Consider the following 19,749-nt stretch of genomic DNA (forward strand, 5'->3'; position numbering starts at 1 on the left):
CGCTTTATTTCTGACTTGTGGTGGCTTGTTTGAGCCCTGGGTAACAGCAAGGATCTGTCCCTCCCTCCAGAGCCTTAGTCCAGGACAGGCCAGGGATTGAATGTGGCACTGTGTGGCCCGGGTCCTATGAAGATGGGCTTTGCCCTGGCTGGCCCTGACCTTCTCTTCCACCTCTCCTGCTGTGTCTGTTTCAAGGGTAATGGAAGCCTTCAGACCTGAGCTCTGTGGGTCGAGGCTCCATCAATTTCTTGACAAATGGCAGAGTTTAAGAAGAGGGCTGCTTTGTGCCCTCACACATCTTATTTAATACACCATGAAGTTAGTCATTTCCATGGTGAGCAGGGAGTGTCCAAGAACCCAGTTTCAAAGTGATTCTTTCTTGGTACCCTTAACAGAAAAAGACTTCTCAGAGAGTTTTAGAGATCTGTGCCTGCAAGGATCTATATTTTGAAGTAGTGCTTCGTGCAGGGTTGGGAGACCTTATCCGCTGGGTTCAGGAATGTAGATGGCGCGTGACCCTGGGGTTGGGTCAGTTAATGAGCAAGCAGCCACCACTGGGCCAAGGCCAGAAGAATTCTGTCCAGCCAGCAGGACTAAACTCCATTGACCATCTGGTTCTCTAGGATTCCCGTAATAATCTTTCAGAGCAACTTCCCAGTGGCCCCTGTCTTCTTGTCCTGAGTAGGTCTCCTGGAATCAGGACTCCAGGGCAACTGCTCATTAAGGTTTTCCCATTGCATTACAGCTCCAAGTGCATGATGCAGCTGGCCACACTGTGCTTTTTTGTCTTTCCAGCATCCCAGTGCAACGTCAGCCTGAAGAAGCAGAGGAGCCGAAGCATCCTCAGTTCTTTCTTCTGCTGCTTCCGGGATTATAATGTGGAGGCCCCACCAGGTAGCAGCCCCAGTGTGCTTCCGCCACTGGTGGAGGAGAATGGTGGGCTTCAGAAGGTCAGTGTTGATGTAGAACTGCTGTAGCCACGTGTCTGTCCCATCCTTGACCAACATCCTTAATGAGAATCTGTGACAGTATGTGTGCAGCCATTTACTTGGAGATTTGAAATTACAAAAAAAGTCATCTTTTTTGTTAAAGGCTATGTCAGTTATCCCATTTAGCCACTAAAGAACATATTTGGTGCAAGTTATAAGTGTCATTTCACATTTTTATAACATTCTTTCATGGGAAGTTGAATGAATGAAACAGAATGTTAAGGAGCCAGGGGCCGACCAAGAAATGGAAAGACTATGGAGTTCCCTAGTGGCCTGGCAGGTTAAGGATCTGGCATTGTCTTTGCTGTGGCTCTGGTCACTGCTGTGATGCAGGTTTGATCCTGGCCCAGGAACTTCTGCATGCTGTGGGTGCAGCAAAGAAAGAAAGAAAGAGGGAGAGGGAGAGAGAAAGGAAGGAAGGAAGGAAGGAAGGAAGGAAGGAAGGAAGGAAGAAAGAAAGAAAGAAAGAAAGAAAGAAAGAAAGAAAGAAAGAAAGAAAGAAAGAAAAAGAAATGGAAAGAGTAGAGGAGAAATAGAGACTTGGAAAAGAGCTAGTAATAAATATAAATGGAGGAGTTCCCATCGTGACTCAGTGGAAACGAATCTGACCAGCATCCATAAGGATGCAGGTTCGATCCCTGGCCTCACTCAGTGGGTTAAGGATCTATTATTATTATTATTTTTTTTTTGTCTTTTTGCTATTTCTTGGGCCGCTCCCACGGCATGTGGAGGTTCCCAGGCTAGGGGTCCAATCGGAGCTGTAGCCACCGGCCTACACCAGAGCCACAGCAACGCGGGATCCGAGCCACATCTGCAACCTACACCACAGCTCACGGCAACGCTGGATGGTCAACCCACTGAGCAAGGGCAGGGACCGAACCCACAACCTCATGGTTCCTAGTCGGATTCGTTAACCACTGCGCCACGACGGGAACTCCAGGATCTATTATTGTTGTGAGCTCTCTTGTAGGTCGCAGAGTTGGCTCGGATCGCTGTGGCGTAGGCCAGCAGCTACAGCTCCGATTTGACCCCTAGCCTGGGAACCTCCATGTGCCACAGGTGCAGCCCTAAAAAGACAAATAAATAAATAAATAAATATATATATATATAGATGTGACTACTTTCTTTAATAATGAATGTATTTGTTATATATTCTTTTTTATATGTATCAAATAAGGAATTTTAAGTCAGATCATCACAATAGGTTAAAAAAAAAGATTCTACCCACATACTATCTAACAGACATATTCAAAACAAAATGACTTAGAACAAGGTAAAAGAGAATGAGCAAAAAGCCATCACACAGGTATAACCAAAAAGAAAGCAGGAAGTACAATGGTAATATCAGTCAGATTAGAATTTTGGGTAAAAATTATTGAAAGAGAAAAAGGAGATTATTCATGGTGAGGATAGTCAAGATCGAGGCCACAAAAGTCATAAAACTTTACATCCCAGATAACATGAGCAGAGGGCATGAACAGACATCTCACAAAATAAATACAGTTGGTCAGTAAACATGAGAAAAAATGTTCAGTGTGGTTAGTAATCAAAGAAATACTAAAACAATTGGATTCCTGTTCCATCTATCAAACTATTAAAAGATTTAAAGGTAATATTTGTTTTTTGGGGGTTTTTGGTTTTTTTTTTTTTTTTGTCTTTTTGCCTTTTCTTGAGCCACTCCTGTGGCACATGGAGGTTCCCAGGCTAAGGGTCTAATCGGAGCCGTAGCCACCGGCCTATGCCAGAGCCACAGCAACACGGGATCTGAGCCGCGTCTGCAACCCACACTACAGCTCACAGCAACGCCGGATCCTTAACCCACTGAGCAAGGCCAAGGATTGAACCTGCAACCTCATGGTTCCTAGTCAGATTCATTAACCACTGAACCACAACGGGAACTCCTTAAAGGTAATATTTGGGTTCAGCATCAGGATAGTGAGAGAGAATTAGAGGATTAGTTATTGATAGGAATGTTAAATGGTTACCTTTCTTGAAGAAAATTTGGCAGTATGATCTCAAAAATCTTAAAAATATACCTATTTGTCCATACAAGCAGTTTTCCACCTTAGTGATGTAATTATGGATGTACAAAGATTTAGCTATAAGATACTACTATCCAGCATAAATTATAATATTGCAGAATTATAAGCAACTTGATAAAATAATAACAGGCCAATGCACCAATCATATGATTACATAGTATACAGCTATTAAAAATGACATCTCATAAATATTGCTGAAATAGGGAAATGTTCAATATATATCACTTAGGGGGAAAAGGTTAAAATATAGTAGGCAAGAATATTTATAAGTATATCTATGGCATTTATAAGATTAGAATGATGTACACCAAAATGTGAAGAGATTTTCTCAGACTAGTGGGATTCTATGTGGGATTTTCTCCTCTCTGTGCTTCTTTTTTCTTTTTTAATGATTTATATTTTTTCCATTATAGTTGGTTTATAGGGTTCTACCTCTTTTTTCTTTTTTCTTTTCCCAGTTTTCACAAAATAAGCTTAAATTGGTTTTGTGTTTAGAAAATAGATTATTTTGAAAGTACATGTGAATGTGTAGAAGAGGATTCTGGGAAGATGACAGCTTGAGCATGTGGCTCTGACCATTTAAATTCCCTTTCTGGATAATCCCAGGTGAGGTTTCTGATGGAGCCTGGGAAGTACATCAGGGCCTACAGTTTTCCTCATTTCTCCAGGAGAAAGATTAGGCACAGGATTCATGCTCTCTGATACTGAGTGAGAAGCAGGGAACCACCAACCAAGGAAAATGCTTGCGTCTCTTAGAGTTCTAAGGTGAAGATTTGAAATACGTAGTCCTGTGAGGTCAACCAGCCAGTGGGAGCCTGCAGACCCCTTGGAAAGGGCCTGCACTGCCCACTGGAGGTGCTGGGAGGGGCTGTACTGATGAGCTGAATTGCCCTCCAGGAGCCCAGTAGTGTAGGGACTCTCTTCCCCGTTTTTTGCTCTGTCAACTCAGGCTCTGCTAGGCCAGGAATACAGCCCGGCCCTCAAGTGCTCCCCCATTCACCACTGCCCAGGAAGTCCAAGTTGAAAATCTAGCATTTGGCACCCTTACTGAGATAGGACTAATGGAAGAAAACTTTTGTAGACCACTCAAAAGATGATAGTTCAAGAAATGAGTTTTGAGTTCAAAAATAACTTTTAGAACTTAAAAGACCCCTTGATTTCTAAATACAAAAATTCAGTGAATGCACTAAGAAAATGAGTTGGAATAGTCCCTGCAGAGAACTGCATTAATGTCCTGAAAGAGCAAGTGCAAGAAATATCTTGCAATTCAGGCCAGAAACACAGAAATGGTCGTTGTGAAAGCAGGGAAAAGGCATCTAGGAGACCTAACTTGCAAGTAATAGAAATTCCAGACGAAGAATAAATAATAGAAGACATTTTCTTGAACTGAAAAAAAAAAACCTTGAATATGCAGACTGAGACAATTTATCAAATCTACAGCAGAATTAGTGGGGGCAAGCATGATGCACGTGCCTTGATATATGGTTAAAATTCTGAAATTTAAGTATAAAGAGAAAGTCTTACAAGCTACCAGAACAAGATGTTTTCAAACAAAAAGAGAATTATACTAGTTCCAGACTTCTCATCAGCAATACTGCAAGACTATGAAAAAATTAAAAAAAAAAATGTTTACAGGCTACTGAGAAGAGTTACAAATGGAAAATTCTGTGTGTGAACGAGATATCATTTATCTATTAAGGCAAAAGATGTACATTTTCAGATATGGAATGATTTCTCAAGGGGGCGAAAGAAAACCTACGTGAGATTGATATTCAGCTATAATATAATTATAGAAAACATAGAAATAAATACAATTATTAGGAATAGAACTGTAGCACAATTAGAAAATAGATCCTGAGAATTCACAGAGAGTGAAAGGGGAAATGAACAGAATTATGAACAAGTGATCAAAATTAAAGAAAGGGAAAAAGAACAAGTAATATTGTAAATAGGAAGCCTAACAGAGTAGGCATAAAACCAAGTTTAATGAACCAAATTCTCCTAACAAAAGACCAAGACTTTATCAAATTGGCTTGACAAATTCAGCTGGATACTATTGCCAAGAATATACCTATTTCAGATAGAAATGATTTTGGCAGCAAGTAAAAGAAAACTGACAAATAATGACTTAGACAAATAGGAGATTATTTATCTTACATAAAAAGCCTAAGTCTGGCAGTTGCTGCGGTGAGTTTAGATGCCCGCTGATGCCATCAGGCACCCAGATTCTTTCTGTTCTTCAGTCTTTTGATCTTTCTGGCCCACTGTCCTGGGCATGTTTGCTTTCATTCTCATGCTTGTTATATATACTCTCAAATCACAAGCTTCAGACATCATCTCCACATTTAAGGGACGACAAGAGGGAGGAGTAGCACTCACCATATCTGTCCCTTTTATGGAAAGTAAATGCTTTCACAGGAAACCATCAAAACCTGATGTCTTATTGGCCAGATCTAAACCTTCAGGTTCCTGCTCCCAACAATATCAGAGTTCTTTTCACAAAGGAGAAAAGAATGACTGAGTAGATGTAGAGTCAGTGTGAGTTCAGTCATGCTCAGTAACAGCCTCAAATCCCCCAAGGCTTGAAACAATAAAAATTTGTTTTTCTCTCATATTACAAGTTTATCATGGTTTTGTTGGGCCATCTGTTCTGTAACACTGTCCAATAGAAATATAGTGTGAGCCACATGTGTTATATAAGTTTTTCTAGTAGCCTCATCTTTTAAATCTTTTTGGAAAGATAAAATGGATTTAATAATGTATTTTTTGAAGTTCCTGCTGTGGCACAACAGGTTAAGGATCTCGCGTTGTCTCTGTGACAGCACATGTTCAATTTCTGGCCCGGAAACTTCCATATGCAGTGGGTGTGCAGCCATAAAATTTTTTTTAAATATTAGATTTTATTTAATCCAATATATCTAGAATATTATTTAAGTGTGTAATCAATAGAAAAAATGATCACTGAGATAAAATGCACATTCTTTTATCTTACTAATTCTTCAAAATCTGATGTATGTTTTACACATTTTAATATGGACTAGCCATATTTCACGTGCTAAGTAGTCGCATGTGACTAATAGCTAGTGTTATTATATTACATAACTCTGTCTTATCCTCCTCGTTCATGGACCAGACTAAGGAAGGCCCATATTTTGCTTCCACCATTGTTCACATCAGGAAAAAAAGGAATTTGGTGAACACTGGCTGTTAAAATTTTCGCTCAGAAGTAACAAGATTTGTTTCAACTTACATTTTATTGTCCAGAGTAGTTCACATAAATACACCTAACTTCAAGAAACATGGATAAGTGTAATCCTACCATGTGCCCAGAAAGAAAACTGTTAGGGTAGCTGGCTAATAGTTTCTGATCCAGCATCTAATATACAGTGAAACCAAAAAAAAAAAAGTTAGAAAATAAAGAGATGGGCAAAATGTACGAAGCAGATCAAATAAAAGGCAAAAGAATCAGTATCAGACAAAACCAAATTCAAAAACTAAAAGCATTAAAAAAGAGAAAGAGTGACATTTTCTGATAAAAGATCTAATGAATGAAGTGTATAATAGCCATATACCTTTAAATGGCAATCAACAGTACAGTCAGATACATAGAAGAAAACCATTTAACATGATCAAAAGCTATCTTCTAGAAATAAACAGCAAACAACAGGAGAACCATTGGCAGTACAGGCTAATGTGATAAGACAAGAAAATGAAAGAATTGGTCTACGTGTGGAAAAGATACAAAGCCAGTTTTATTTGTAGATGGTGTGATTATTTACATAGAAAACCCAAAATACTACCAAAAAATGAGAATCATTGAAAAGTTTTGAGTGCTTATTAGTGAGAAATGTACTGTGCTTCTGGATAGGAAGACTTAAGTTTTATATAGAAGAAAAAGTGTCTAAGAATATCTGAGAAATTTTTAGGAAAATATAATAAGAGATAACTTGCCTTAAGAGACATTAAACATTACGCTATATTGGTGTAGCAAAATATATCAGTGGAATTTGTATGACGAGATTCCACTCTAAACCTTATCACAGCCCCATTCAGATATCTCCCCCTCAGTGTACTTGCCTCAAACTCTCCCTGCCCAAATTTAAAAATCATTGCTGTAGGGGAGTTTCTTGTTGGTTCAGAGGGTTAAGGATCTGGCATTGTCACTTCAGTGGCTTGGGTCACTGCTGTGGCACTGATTCAGTCCCCGGTCTGGGAACTTACACATGCTGCAGATGCAGCCATTAAAAAAAAAAAAAAAATCTGAAATCAGATTGTTATGATCATTATACAACTACAGATGTGATAAATTCATTTGAGTAATAAAAATAAAATAATAATAATAAAAAAATCATTGATGTAGACAATCACTGTGAATAAAGGGGACATAGTTTTTACCTTAGGCCTATAGAGGATAAAAAAAGAGAAGAATCACTGCTGTCATGGTAAAAGTTATTTTTAACTAATACCTGCTTAAATGAAATGAGAAGATGGTTTTGTACCCCTGGAAGATTTCCTGGAACCCTTAGTTGCATCTACCAGAGAATAAAGGCCTTTAGAGGCAGCTCCTCTGGCAGAGATGAGAGCTTCCTGGACCAAGTATTCATTCATGAAAACTTCCTTCAATTAACATTTGTCTAAGTGGCTTTTTAAAGAAGTAAGTTAACTCTGAGTAGTGCATCATTTGCATAATCTGTGACTATTCCATGTATGAAACCAGACCCCATAGAACGAGCCGTGTCAAAGTGGGGTGACTCTGCCCTTTGTGCTCACCTGGTCAGGACACCTGGAACATAAAACTCAAGCTCAGTGGATGTGGAAGCAGATTCCAGTTGCTGTCATACTGCAGGGGTGATGACGAGGGGCTGGAGATTGTCAGGAAGTTGCTAAATGGTTCTTTGAGTTGAGCAGAGCTGAGAAAGGTGTCAGCCACCTGCCACTGTTGACAGTCAGGAATGGTGCCTTCCCATGAGACCCCAGTCACCAGTGACTCCTCAATAAAAATGGGTACACTTTGGTAAATCCTTCAATGTGAGAGAACGTGGAACAGTGCATCTCATCAGGGACCACGACACTGTGGTTCATTACCTCCCATCTCACCATCTGAAGAAGAAAAGGAGACACAGACCCTGGGAATTCTCAGTGGAGACACATATGTTCTTTTATTAGCTTTTCTTAATGATGCTAAAATGATGTGTTTCCAACAACCAGGTTTGGAATGGCTGACATTCCAGGGTTAAGTAATGGTTGAAGCCCTTCCTCAGAGCCTGAATTTTCTGAACACTCTGTACAGATATAGGTTCTCTTCCCCTCAATGGGAAATCCATTCCATGCCTCTGGCCTTGGAGGAAACCTTGCACCTTGCCTGTACCTTCTGCCCAGTCTTCCCCTCAAAGAGGACCGACCCCAGGTGGCCACTGGGTTCCTCATCGTCTGATGGAACTGTCTTCTTTTCCCTGCATATTGTAATGACTTAAGTCTTTTAGGGAAAAACTTACTTAAAAGAAGAAACAAGCCAGTTATTAGAGAGATTCATGGATCAAGTAAAATATGGGTTGCTCGGTTTGGGGTTTTTTATTTTTTTTTAACTTTTCAATTAAGGATTAAATTCCTGGGAGTAAATGAGGCACTATTTAAATAAACAAGATGATTTATGAGCCTCAGGGACCTGGCCTGGTTTGTCAGGGGAGAGGCTGTCTGGAAGGCAGCGTAGAATCCAGGGCCCTAACGGTGGAAAACCTTTGGGTTCCTCCTGTTCATTAAATACCGCCGGGTACAGAGTGAGCAGTCATGTGCCTGCTGTACTTGAGAGTGCTTTGAAGTTTCTTTTGAGAATGTGATCTATGTCTCTTTAAACCTGACAATGACTTTTTTTTCTTTTTCCTCAGGGTGACCAGAGGCAGGTCATTCCCATACCAAGTGTATGTATATTTATCAAATTTTTATTTAAACCTTCATAGCGTCTTGTAGCTTTGGGCATACTACTATAAAAGATTTTTTAAATGTTCTTGCTTATATTGAGTTTTAATCATGTGGTATAAACAGCTCTGTTGTGTTTAAAAAAAGAAAAAGCGAGAGTTCCCACCATGGCACAGTGGGTTAAGAATGCAACTGCAGTGGCTTGGGTTGCTGTAGAGGTGCAGGTTCAATCCCCGGCCTGGCATAGTGGGTTAAGGGGCTGGTGTTGCCACAACTGTGACACAGGTTGCAGCTGAGGCTCAGATTCAGTTCCTGACCTGGGAAGTTCCATATGCTGCAGGTGTGGCCATGAAAAGAAGAAAAAAAAAAAAAGAAAAAAAAAAAGGTGAAGCCACATTTTAAACTGTGAGCAGGAAGTTCTGTACAAATTTCTTTTCTCAGGAACAGCAATGGAACCAGCATCTATAAACCAGATTCTCACCTTTCTCTCTGCAAAAGGCCGCCCGGGCACTGAATAAGCTAAGGCAGCAGTGCCCCACTCCGTAGACTAGGAGAAAGTACTTTTGCCTCATCAGGGTTCTTTGCAACAGTGCACTGGGTTCATGAGGCCCTCCTTCAAGGGGAACAGACAGTTTTTGACTATTCAACAGTGTCGCTTGGCCATGGCTCTGAGATCAGAAAAATCATCCCAGTCCAACTCCTTGAATTTGTAGGACCTCCCCCCTCATGCCACCCCCTGTCCCAGCTCCTGCCAGCTGGCCGTACTGCTGCTCTGCCCCAAACCAGGTGCCCCCTTGGGCCACCAACTTCTGTTTTCAGTCTTGCACCAGTGTTTGACCCTAGCACAGGCCTGGACCAGCCACCTCTCAGACAGATGCTGTCCTGCCACTCCTTATCTTCCTTCTGCTCTGCCAGCAGAGCCGTGAAGCCTTAGGCCAGTCAGCAAGGAGCAGAACAGAGACCAACTCCCCAAAGAAATGTGTAGTTGAGATGTCGACATCAAACAAAATCTCTCAAATAGTCCTGTGTCTTTAGAGAAGGATTTAGGTTTTTTAAGGTGTCCATAAATTGATGTTTTAATCCATAGAGATTCTCTGGTTCAGATTTCACATATTTCCTGGGAACATCCAAGAGACATGACAATCTTACATTGAAAGAAATGATGGATTTCCTGAGTACAGTTTGACTCCAAATTTGGTAAGGCATGTGTCACTTATAAATTGCCCAAAAGGTTTTGATAATTGCATTTTTTTCACAACTTTAACTTCCATTGATTAACAAGGTGCAGGGGTTTGTGAAGTAATTCTGACTTTGCCAGCATGCCCAGGGGTTGGGCTTTGTTGGGAACTGACTTTGATCAAAAAGATGGATCAGTCGGCATGACTTTTATCCAGTGTTTGAATAGGATACCCAATGGGATTGATAGCAGAGATCTCTCTTTAATCTTTATACAGAGTAGTTTGTATATTTTTCCTGCAAAGGGGCCTACATTCAACAGGTGACAGCAGTTGGCATCTCTCTCCCTATCTCTGATACTCTGATAGCCCTGTTTTTTCTCAGAATTAATTCATAGCCATGTATAAAGTTAAGTGCTGCATCAGAGCATTTGGCAGAGTCAAAACAGAAAAATGACCCTTTTCCCACAAATCTCTTCCTAGAATCCTGGGATTAAATAGCCCAGAGGAAAAAGATACCTTGTATAATTTAGCCCAGTGTTAGGTCTTTAAATTGCTAACTCCTCCTACCTGTTAGACATTGGGTAAGAGCTGATGAAGCTGAAATGTCTTGCAGGAAAATAAAGCCTAGCTAAAGTAGTTTGCATCTTTGAATTATCACCTCCCAAAAAGCAGTTGTCTGGATGGGCACTGTCTGATCCCCACTAACTGCTTAGCATGCAGCCCTGAGCCCAAGTCCATCTGGAGGCTAGCTCTGCCCGAGGATTCAAGCCTTGGGGTCCCCTGCAAAATTTGCACCCATCTGTTGAGGCCTCAGGTCCTATAAACATTAGCCCTGCACTTTTGGGACCACATAGTGACGTGGTTAGTGTTGGGAGCCCCTGAGAGCTTGGAGTACTGCCACATAGGAGCAGAAATCCAGGCTTGTGCTGAGCCTGCAAACCAGGTTTGACACCCCTTCAAAGATTTTCCTAGGCCCTGAAGATGAAAGGTGCCCCTGAGGCTGTGAGTGCCCAGAGGAGATCCAGCTAGGGTCCTTATCTCTGCTGCTCCCTTCAGGAATCCCCCTTTTTAAATTTCCATGCTGCTGTTTGTATGTGTAGGCTTGGTCTTTTGATCTTTTTACTAAGCTTATTTTTTCATTATTCAGTTCATTATTCATATTTTTCATTATTCAAACTCATGATTTTAAAAAATACTGAAAGATTAAAACAGGGGAAAAAAATTCCCTGGCTTGGTCCCACTCCCTAGAGTAAATCTTTTAATATTTGCTATGTATCCTTCCAGAAATTTGCTAAATCAACACAGGCATATTTAAACAAATGAGAATTTTGCAAGTTGTTTTTCGCTTTTAGCAAGCTACCTTGAACATCTTTCCAAATATTAGTACCTAACGATCTACCGCATTGTTTTACATGTATTTGATGGCGTTTACCTTATTTCCACTTTTGTGCTATTACAGGTATTCTTGTGCGTATGTGTTTTTCACCTGAGCAATAATATCTGGGTGATCAGTTCCTAGTTGTAGAGATGCTAGATCAAAGGACATGTTTTGCATTTTTGGTAGATAAAAGCCAAATTATCCTCCAAAGCCTGATTTACATCCCACCAAAGGTATATGGGATTGTCCATTCCCTTATCAAAAATGGTAATTATCAAGTATTTTAATCTTTACTAATCTGAAAGTAAAGAACGGTATCGATTTATTTGCGTTTCTTCGTGAATGAGTATGAACATATTTTCACAAGTTTATTGTCCATATATGTATTTCTTCTTCCCTGTTCATTTCTTCTAGAGTTTATACTTTTTCTTGTCTAAACTCTGGGGCAATTAGCACTTTCCCCAAATTTTTGGTATACCTTTTGGCCTTGTTTATAATCCCTTTGGCCACAAAGAAGTGTTATTTATGTAGGGGAATTATCTTTTTTGACTCCTGAACTTTATGTCATTCTTAGAAAGATCTCCTCATTCTATGACTATGACCTACATTTTCTCCTGGTATTTTAGTGGTTTCATCATTACACTTAAATCTTTGATCCCTCTGGATCTTGTTATTGGAGGGCATGAAGTAGCAATCCAGCTTTATTTCCTTTTCCAGGTGGCAAGTCAGCTGTCTCAGCATCATTTACTGAGTAACCCATCTTTTGTACACCTGTTGGAAATGCCTTCTTTATCTGGACTTGATCTTAAACCTTCTACTTGGTACTCCTAGCTTCAAACTGCAATTTGGACCCCTTAATATATCTGGTTAGCAGCTGGTTTCTCCAGTAAAGGTCAGGTATTGAAGGGTATTGAAGGGAAATGAAAAGTCCAGAGGAATAAGCTCAGAAACCACGAAGTTCAGTGGTAATGCTGAAAGTGCTCACTCGGATACTTTGGCTCCAGTGAGACCTGTACCTACTTTTTACGCCCTTTTGCTCGAGTTATACACCACTCTCATGCTCACAGTGCATGGCTGACAGTGAAGCTGAGCCCAAAAATGCTGAAAGGGGAGAGGAAAAATTTGCTTTCTACCAGTTATGTTTCTGTGCTGTTGGCCTAGGTCTTTTAATAAGCAGAAGTATACTTTTTTCCACCAAACCTTCTGGAGAGTGTATAAGCAAGACAGCTCCTAGTTAGAGCTGTTGCATGTGCTCCTTCCATAGCAGCCCTGAGAGCTCTGCCCAGAGCCCTGAGGCTCCAGGGACACAGGGTGCAGACTCAGAGCCTGAGAAGTCAGTGCACAGATAGCCATCCAATGTAGCAAGAAGAGGCACTTTGTTCATAAGGTTTGTGAGGGTGTGTTATGAGGTGGGTACCTTAGATTAACTATTCCTGGCTGCCAGGGCTGGCCACCAAGGATAGGAAATTTCACATCCAGTCTCAGGAGGAGCACTAGAATGAACGCCCTCCCCAAACCTCCCCTCATCCCCGCCCCAGGATTTCTTACACCCACTCCTACCTCCCCGGCAGTGCCCACCTGTGCTTTGAAGCAAGTCTTTCCGTTTAGAAAAGACTCTTTTGGTTAACTAATGTTATTCTTGTTCTTCAACTTTACAATGGCCTGAGAGAAATTTTGCCTCAGGACATGTTTTTAGTTAATGATTCAAGCATCACCTGAACAGATCAATTGAAGTAACAAAACACTAGTGCAATTATCCAGTGTCCTTATGTGTTTCCAGGACACAGCTGTCCAGAAGAATTCTTACCATGGGTCTGAAGAATTTGCATTGTTAAGAGCCAGGCTCTCAGTCAGAGAAGCTGTGTGCATTTAGGAAATGGGGGAAGGATTAATGGAGCCCTCCTAGCGCATTGCCCCAGCCTGGCCTTGTTCTCTGCAGCACAAATGCTAAATCAATAGCTTGCTTACTTTGCCTCTCACGCTGCTTGTTCTTTTCTCCCTTAGAATAATGCAGTGAGGCTTTTTCCTTACTGTTAACTCAGAGAATGCTTGTAAAGTGTGGGTTAAATATGCGAAGAAAGTCACTTTTATTCTCAGGTTTGGAAAAAAACTGAGCCACTTTTGGCAGATCTTTGATGTTTTCCGATATGCTGGGAATAGACGTTCTAGATCCTTATTTTCCAGGCTAACAATTACATAAAGTTAAAATGTTGTTTTAGCATATAAAGTCATAGAGAAAAATCTAACCCATTACACATCAAGCTAAAAAGAGAGGCATCTGGGGAAAGGAGAAAGGGGACGTGGAAGAGGAAATACTTGTGTTTTAGGTATGTGTCCTTTACAGTGAGAGTATGTTTATTACATAATTGTATAAGAAGAAATGAAAACAGGAGCTCTCTGCTGGCTCAGTGGGTTAAGGATCTAGCATTGTCACTGCAGCGGTTCAGGTCGCTGCTGTGGCGTGGAGTCGATCCCTAGCCTGGGAACTTCCACATGCTGCAGGCACAGCCAAAAAAACAAACAACAACAACAAAAAAAAAAAACAAAGACAAATTTTATTCTAGTCGCACAATTGCTTTCTGCTATGGCCCACACAATAGAAATAACCCAGTCTTCTCTATTATGTTCATTTGTTGGGCTCAGGGCACCCTGCCTTTTTAAACCTCTTTTTGATAAAGAACAACTACTTGCAAATTTATTTTTTTTTAAATAAAACCTGCTTGCTTACTGATGTGTAATGAAGGACAGAGTCCTTTCCAGGACCCTGGATCCCATGCCCCAAATCTAAGGCATGTCTTTTCCCAGTGCCCACCTGGTCAGGGATGCTGCTTGGTAAACATGAACTAGAGCCTTGGTTATTGATGGGCCATCAGGGTGGTGTTAGAGAGGATGAAACACCCACATTCAGTAGAAAGAGCCCACCTGGCATTAGAAATGTTCCTGTCCCCACACGTGGCCTCATCCTGCTCAGCCCTAGACAATCCCTTCAGCCAAGACATCATTGCACTTGCAGATTTACCTAATCTGTTGACCGCCTACATTGCATTCACTATTGAACAAGCTAAAGTCCAAAACTAACTCTAATTCCTTGACTAATGTTCAACTGAGACCAAAAGAAAAGGAAAAGAAATAGCCATTTAAAGAAAATACCTCTTGATTTCTTTTTTTCTTGTTTTATTGGATAAGCGAAATTATCCATTCTTCAGTGGCTAGGGACAGATATTTTCTTGTGTTTTGCTCTGCGTTAAAAATGGAATAGAGCTTGACCTTCCTCCAGGGCAAAAAATAACTCGTTAACATTGGATACTGAATATGCCACAAAATAAACTGAAATACTGCACATCATTTCTAGAAGAAAGCATGGCCCAAGAAATAAATACTCTACATCAAGATTGAGTGTCAAGATCAAGATTGGCTTGGAGATACCTTGCATTTTACTAACTCTTTATGACCTCTTCTTCGTAAGATTCGAAGCTACTACAAGGACATGTAAATGGATTTTTGGTTAACACACAGCAAGTGGATTAAAATGTAACTTCCAGAGACAGGGACATTTTATCCCTCCAAGGCATGAAAATGCCATATTCACTCAATATTATATAGCACAGTGGGGCAGGCACAACGCAGGGTTCACGGACCAGTTTTATTTCTGTTTTCTATTATCGAGGGGCAGTTCGCATTGCATTTTCCTGGTGGTTCTATAGTTTCTCTTAAAGTTTTTTGGAGATTTCAGTCATTAAAAAAAAAAAAAAAAAAAAGCTGTGGGCCAATGTAGCTCTAAAATATACTTTTTTGGGTTTAAATTCAATGAATTTTATTATATTTATAGTTGTACAATGATCATCACAACCCAGTTTTATAGCATTTCTGTCCCAAACCCCTACCCCATCCCTCCCCCCACCAAACTGTCTCCTTAGGTAACCATAAGTTTTTCAAAGTCTGTGAGTCAGTATCTGTTCTGCAAAGATCATCGTATCCTTTTTTTAGATTCCACATACAAGTAATAGCATATGACGTTTGTGTCTCACTGTCTGACTAACTTCTCTTAGCATAATCTCTAGGTCCATCCATGTTGCTGCAAATGCCATTATTTCATTCCTTTTTATGGCTGAGTAATGTTCCATCATGTATATGCACCACCTCTGCTTTATCTGCTCCTCTGTCGATGGACATTTAGGTTGCTTTAAAAATATACTTATATACCACAGTGAATTTCAGATGAAATAGGACCTCAGAATATGGGCCTGCATGGCTAGAGTAACTGTTATAATTAAGCATTTATTTTCATGTAGTCCATTTTAATAATAACTAAAGCCACTGTACATGTGCCAGGCAGGATGCTGCTGGGCATTTTGCTGCAATTATAGTTGATAACAGCCTTTCGTGGTAGGTGTTATTATCTCAACTTACAGCCGAGAAGCAAATAGAGCTCATACTCAAACCCAAGTTTGTCTGGCTCCAAAGCCCAGGCCCTCATAATAACCATTCAGATGTGACACAGTATTTGTTTGGTAAACTGCAACTGCAGACTGCTTGTTCTTACTGTTTTTAATAAAATTCAATGATGTGCTTGACCAGGCACTTAAACGTTTGGTTTCAAAAGGAGGTTTCATTGACTTAGTATAATACAATGATAAGGGAATTGGTTTATCTTTTATATAAAGGTAATGATATTTTTTTCCCTTTTAGCCACCAGCTAAATACCTCCTTCCAGAGGTGACGGTGCTTGACTATGGGAAGAAGTGTGTGGTCATTGATTTAGATGAAACATTGGTGCACAGTTCATTTAAGGTAAATCAGCATCAACAATTAATGATCTTTGTGATTTGGTCACAGTTGTATTGGAAAAGGAGAAATAGAGAGGCTGAAGCATGTGGTCATTGGCATATAACCTCACTGTTCATCAAGAAATCCCAGTATAGTTGCTTATTAACTCAGGTGAACATTAACTCAAGCAGTTGAATATTAACATAGTTTGGCAGGAAAAAAAAAAAAAAAAAAACACTGGGCTGCCAATATCCTGGAGACCTCATTCTTACTTATGAGACTTGAGTTTTCCAACACTCTACCCCCTGCAGAATTACTTTTCAGGTGCCACAGGCCATCAGTACTTTAGGACACTGCTGTGTGTTTGTCAGGGTAGCCAGAGTGCTGTATGGGCTGTATGTTTTATTGGGAGGGCAAAGGGAGGCACTGTTGAAAAGTGTCAGGCAGCCTACTTTCCTGGACATTTTCCCAGACCAAGTTTTGGAAGATGTCCAACTCTGAAGACGTCCAGAGTTATGGCATCTGAACAGATTTAGCCATTGATTTTGACCATTGTCTTGACAAGAAGATGCTGGGACTTTTCACTAGCCTCATAGCTAAGAGAGTGTCCATTTGCACGACCTCCCTTGCTCTCTGTCCATCTCCCACCAGAGGAGCAGCAAAGACTCCAGATTCCCCAAGAGCCTCCGTGCAGAAAACAGCTGTCCCGACACTACTAAGAAATGAGATCATCCTTTTTCCATTTTCTGAAATTGCTTAGAAGAAGGAGGTGATGAAAAGGTTTGGAAATAGGGGATTGGTGTGTTGGGGAAAAGAAGCGGGTGTTTAGGGTCCTGATCCTATTTTCATTAGGGTATTTCTGGCAATGAACTGTTCTACTGTCACTAGCCAATTAAACCACATTTCTCTTTTGCCCCCAGCCCGTAACCCCCCTTTCTTTGCCGAGAGACATGAAAGACACCATCTAAGATGGAGTGTATGTCACACCAGCCAGTCATTCCTTGACAGCTGTCTGGGAAGCAGAAGAGCCATCAAATTCTTTCAGAAACATCCCTCCTTGGGCCTGCTTCTCTCTAGGCAGAATCCTCCATGATGGAACAAGGCCAGGTGGTTGTCCTAGAGTCCTCTGGCGAATGGAGGCAGGGCTATACTCAGCCTTGGCAGCAAGACAGGACCTGGCTGGCCACGGGGGCAATAGGGACATTGTCCATCATTGTCCAGCCCCACCCCCACCCCCACAACCCTTCCAGGGCTGGTCCTGGAGCTGCCAGTGACTTTCTATCCCAGCTCAACTCTGAACAGCATGGGAAGCCTTTTCTCCCCTGTGAGCAGGATGCTCAGGACTTTTTCAAGTCCCTCAGGAGGAAAGCCCTTTAGAGCAGGGGTCAGCTGCCATTGCAGCATAGGCAGCTTCCTTCCAGGCAGCTCTGGGAGTGTGGGCATTGCTGGTCACACAGCCCGAGATTACAGAGAGTTTCTGGCTCCAGAGGCAGGGTCTTAGCAGCCCCTGCTGTCTCCAGGGCCTGCTCAGAGGACACTGATGCAGTAGGCTGATGCGAACAGCATCTCTTCATTGCTTCCCTCCCTGGCCTGCTGTCATTTGCAAGCAGAATATTCTTTATTATATGGTTTTTAATGTTCTGGGTATTTCACAGCTCTTTGAGAATCTGAAAGATGTGAACTGCTCTCCTTGAAACCATACAGCTGTATAACACCCAAGCCTGTGGACCCAAGTTTACAGCCCTGGCTTTGGCCCAGCCTTATTTACCCCAGTGCAGGATGGAGGGCAGGTCCTTGCTCTGAGCTGGGAGCTGTTTTCCTCTTATTATATACTCTGTGAAACATGACTCCATAGTCTCATGCCTTGTGAGAGTTTCTTCCTTCAGTCTTTTGTTGTCTAGCTCGATTCTGTATTTTAGTCATGAATTATAAAATACCAAACTCAGCCTTCCAGCTATCAGAGTGAAGATGCTATGATCTTAAGCCTCACATTCTCTACTGAGTGCTGAGTAATGTTCTGTGATCTCGTATTTTCCACGTTTTACAGTTTCATATCAGTGAACAACATGTGTGTATAGTGCTGGGCCTAAAGGCAGGCGCTAGTTTGGATTCTGACCAGAGACCCTGTATCCGTATCCCTGCCCAGTGGCCACCACACACATGTTCTTCCTCCCTCTGTCCTTCTCCTGCTTGTCCCAAGGGTTTGTGGTGTGGTGGTTCTCTTGGGCCTGTTCATTTCTACCTAATTTGTGGATTCCATTTAGAACTGTCTATGAGTCATCACTGAGAACAGAGATTACAAAAAATCATATTCGAATTTTGTGTCATTCAAATTCATATTGTCAATGATTGTTTTAAATATGCCAAGTTTGTGCAAATGCTAGGTAGTATAATTGTCAGAGTTACTTTAATATGCAAATGCTAGGTTTATATTACTGAGCTGAGCAGTCTAGGTGGCTGTCTCTCCCTACTGTACCAGTCAAGCCTAAATCATTGATGCTAGGGCTGAATGGAGCGTGGCACTCATCAGACCCATTGCTGTAGCTGTGGAAGATAGGAGAAACTGAGGTCAGAGGGAAAAGAGCCTGCCCAAGGTCGTGGTCACTGGCCTCTGACTTCAACCCACATATCTATGGCCTTGCTTTGGGTCCATGTCCTGCCAGCATCTGTCAAGCAGTCCCTCACAGGGCAGCCTGTACTTGTGAGTCTAGTGCAAATGATACCCCTCCCCCCTCAGCAAACAGCACTGTCTTCAGGGACTTCACACTCTCACCTCCTCCCCCTGGTGGCCAGCAGAGGTTCTGCTATCCTGAAAGGACTAAATAGGGAGTTTGAGGAGCCCTGCTCCCAAACCAGGTATGCCATACTTGTCCGTTAGGGCCAAGCAGGTGATTAAGAGTTTGGACCAAGATGCTGAAAATGTAACAGTATTCAGAACATAAAATAATGTGCTTTCTTCCTTATGTTTATTTTGAGGAACCAAGGCATACTTGCTTCAGCATCTCCTGAACTGTCTTTTCCCGTAATAAAAACATTGGTCCAGGCAAGCTTTTTTGTGCTAAAATGCCCAGTTTTATTTTGTTCTTTGAGACATACTAATTATAGTTTCTTTTTTCTCTAGCCTATTAGTAATGCTGATTTTATTGTTCCCGTTGAAATCGATGGAACTATAATCAGGTAAGAAATCAAGCTAATCTGAGTTTCAGTTCGCTTTTTTGGAATTACATTTCTATGAACTTTATTTTCTAAATTCCCATTCAGTATCATTTTATGACTAAATCAAAGGAAGCAACTTTATTTTAAAATGCAATGATTTTTGCTTTTTTTCACTTAGATGATTTTACACTGAATTTATAATAGAAATTATAATCTATTTGTCAATATTGGATGTGTTGCAAGTTCAATTTACTTTTTTGTGGATTTTGGTTCTTGTCCCATGGCTTTGATGGTTACTTATTTCTCTGTAATTGCTTTTGCTA

General features: G+C 41.1%; 1 protein-coding gene across 1 annotated transcript; it reads left to right on the top strand.

Moving 5' to 3' along the window:
• Nucleotides 1-505: 505 nt before the first annotated feature.
• Nucleotides 506-19,447, top strand: LOC110258110 (CTD small phosphatase-like protein; the record flags this gene model as incomplete). The annotated part of the gene is made up of 5 exons (XM_021081264.1): nucleotides 506-528; nucleotides 686-950; nucleotides 8,917-8,949; nucleotides 16,193-16,294; nucleotides 19,392-19,447. Coding segments are annotated over exons 1-5 (479 nt in total), but the record flags the coding sequence as incomplete, so codon positions are not given.
• Nucleotides 19,448-19,749: the final 302 nt, after the last annotated feature.

This window comes from Sus scrofa, unplaced genomic scaffold, assembly GCF_000003025.6.
Source record: "Sus scrofa isolate TJ Tabasco breed Duroc unplaced genomic scaffold, Sscrofa11.1 Contig1256, whole genome shotgun sequence".
Taxonomy (NCBI): Eukaryota; Metazoa; Chordata; class Mammalia; order Artiodactyla; family Suidae; genus Sus; species Sus scrofa.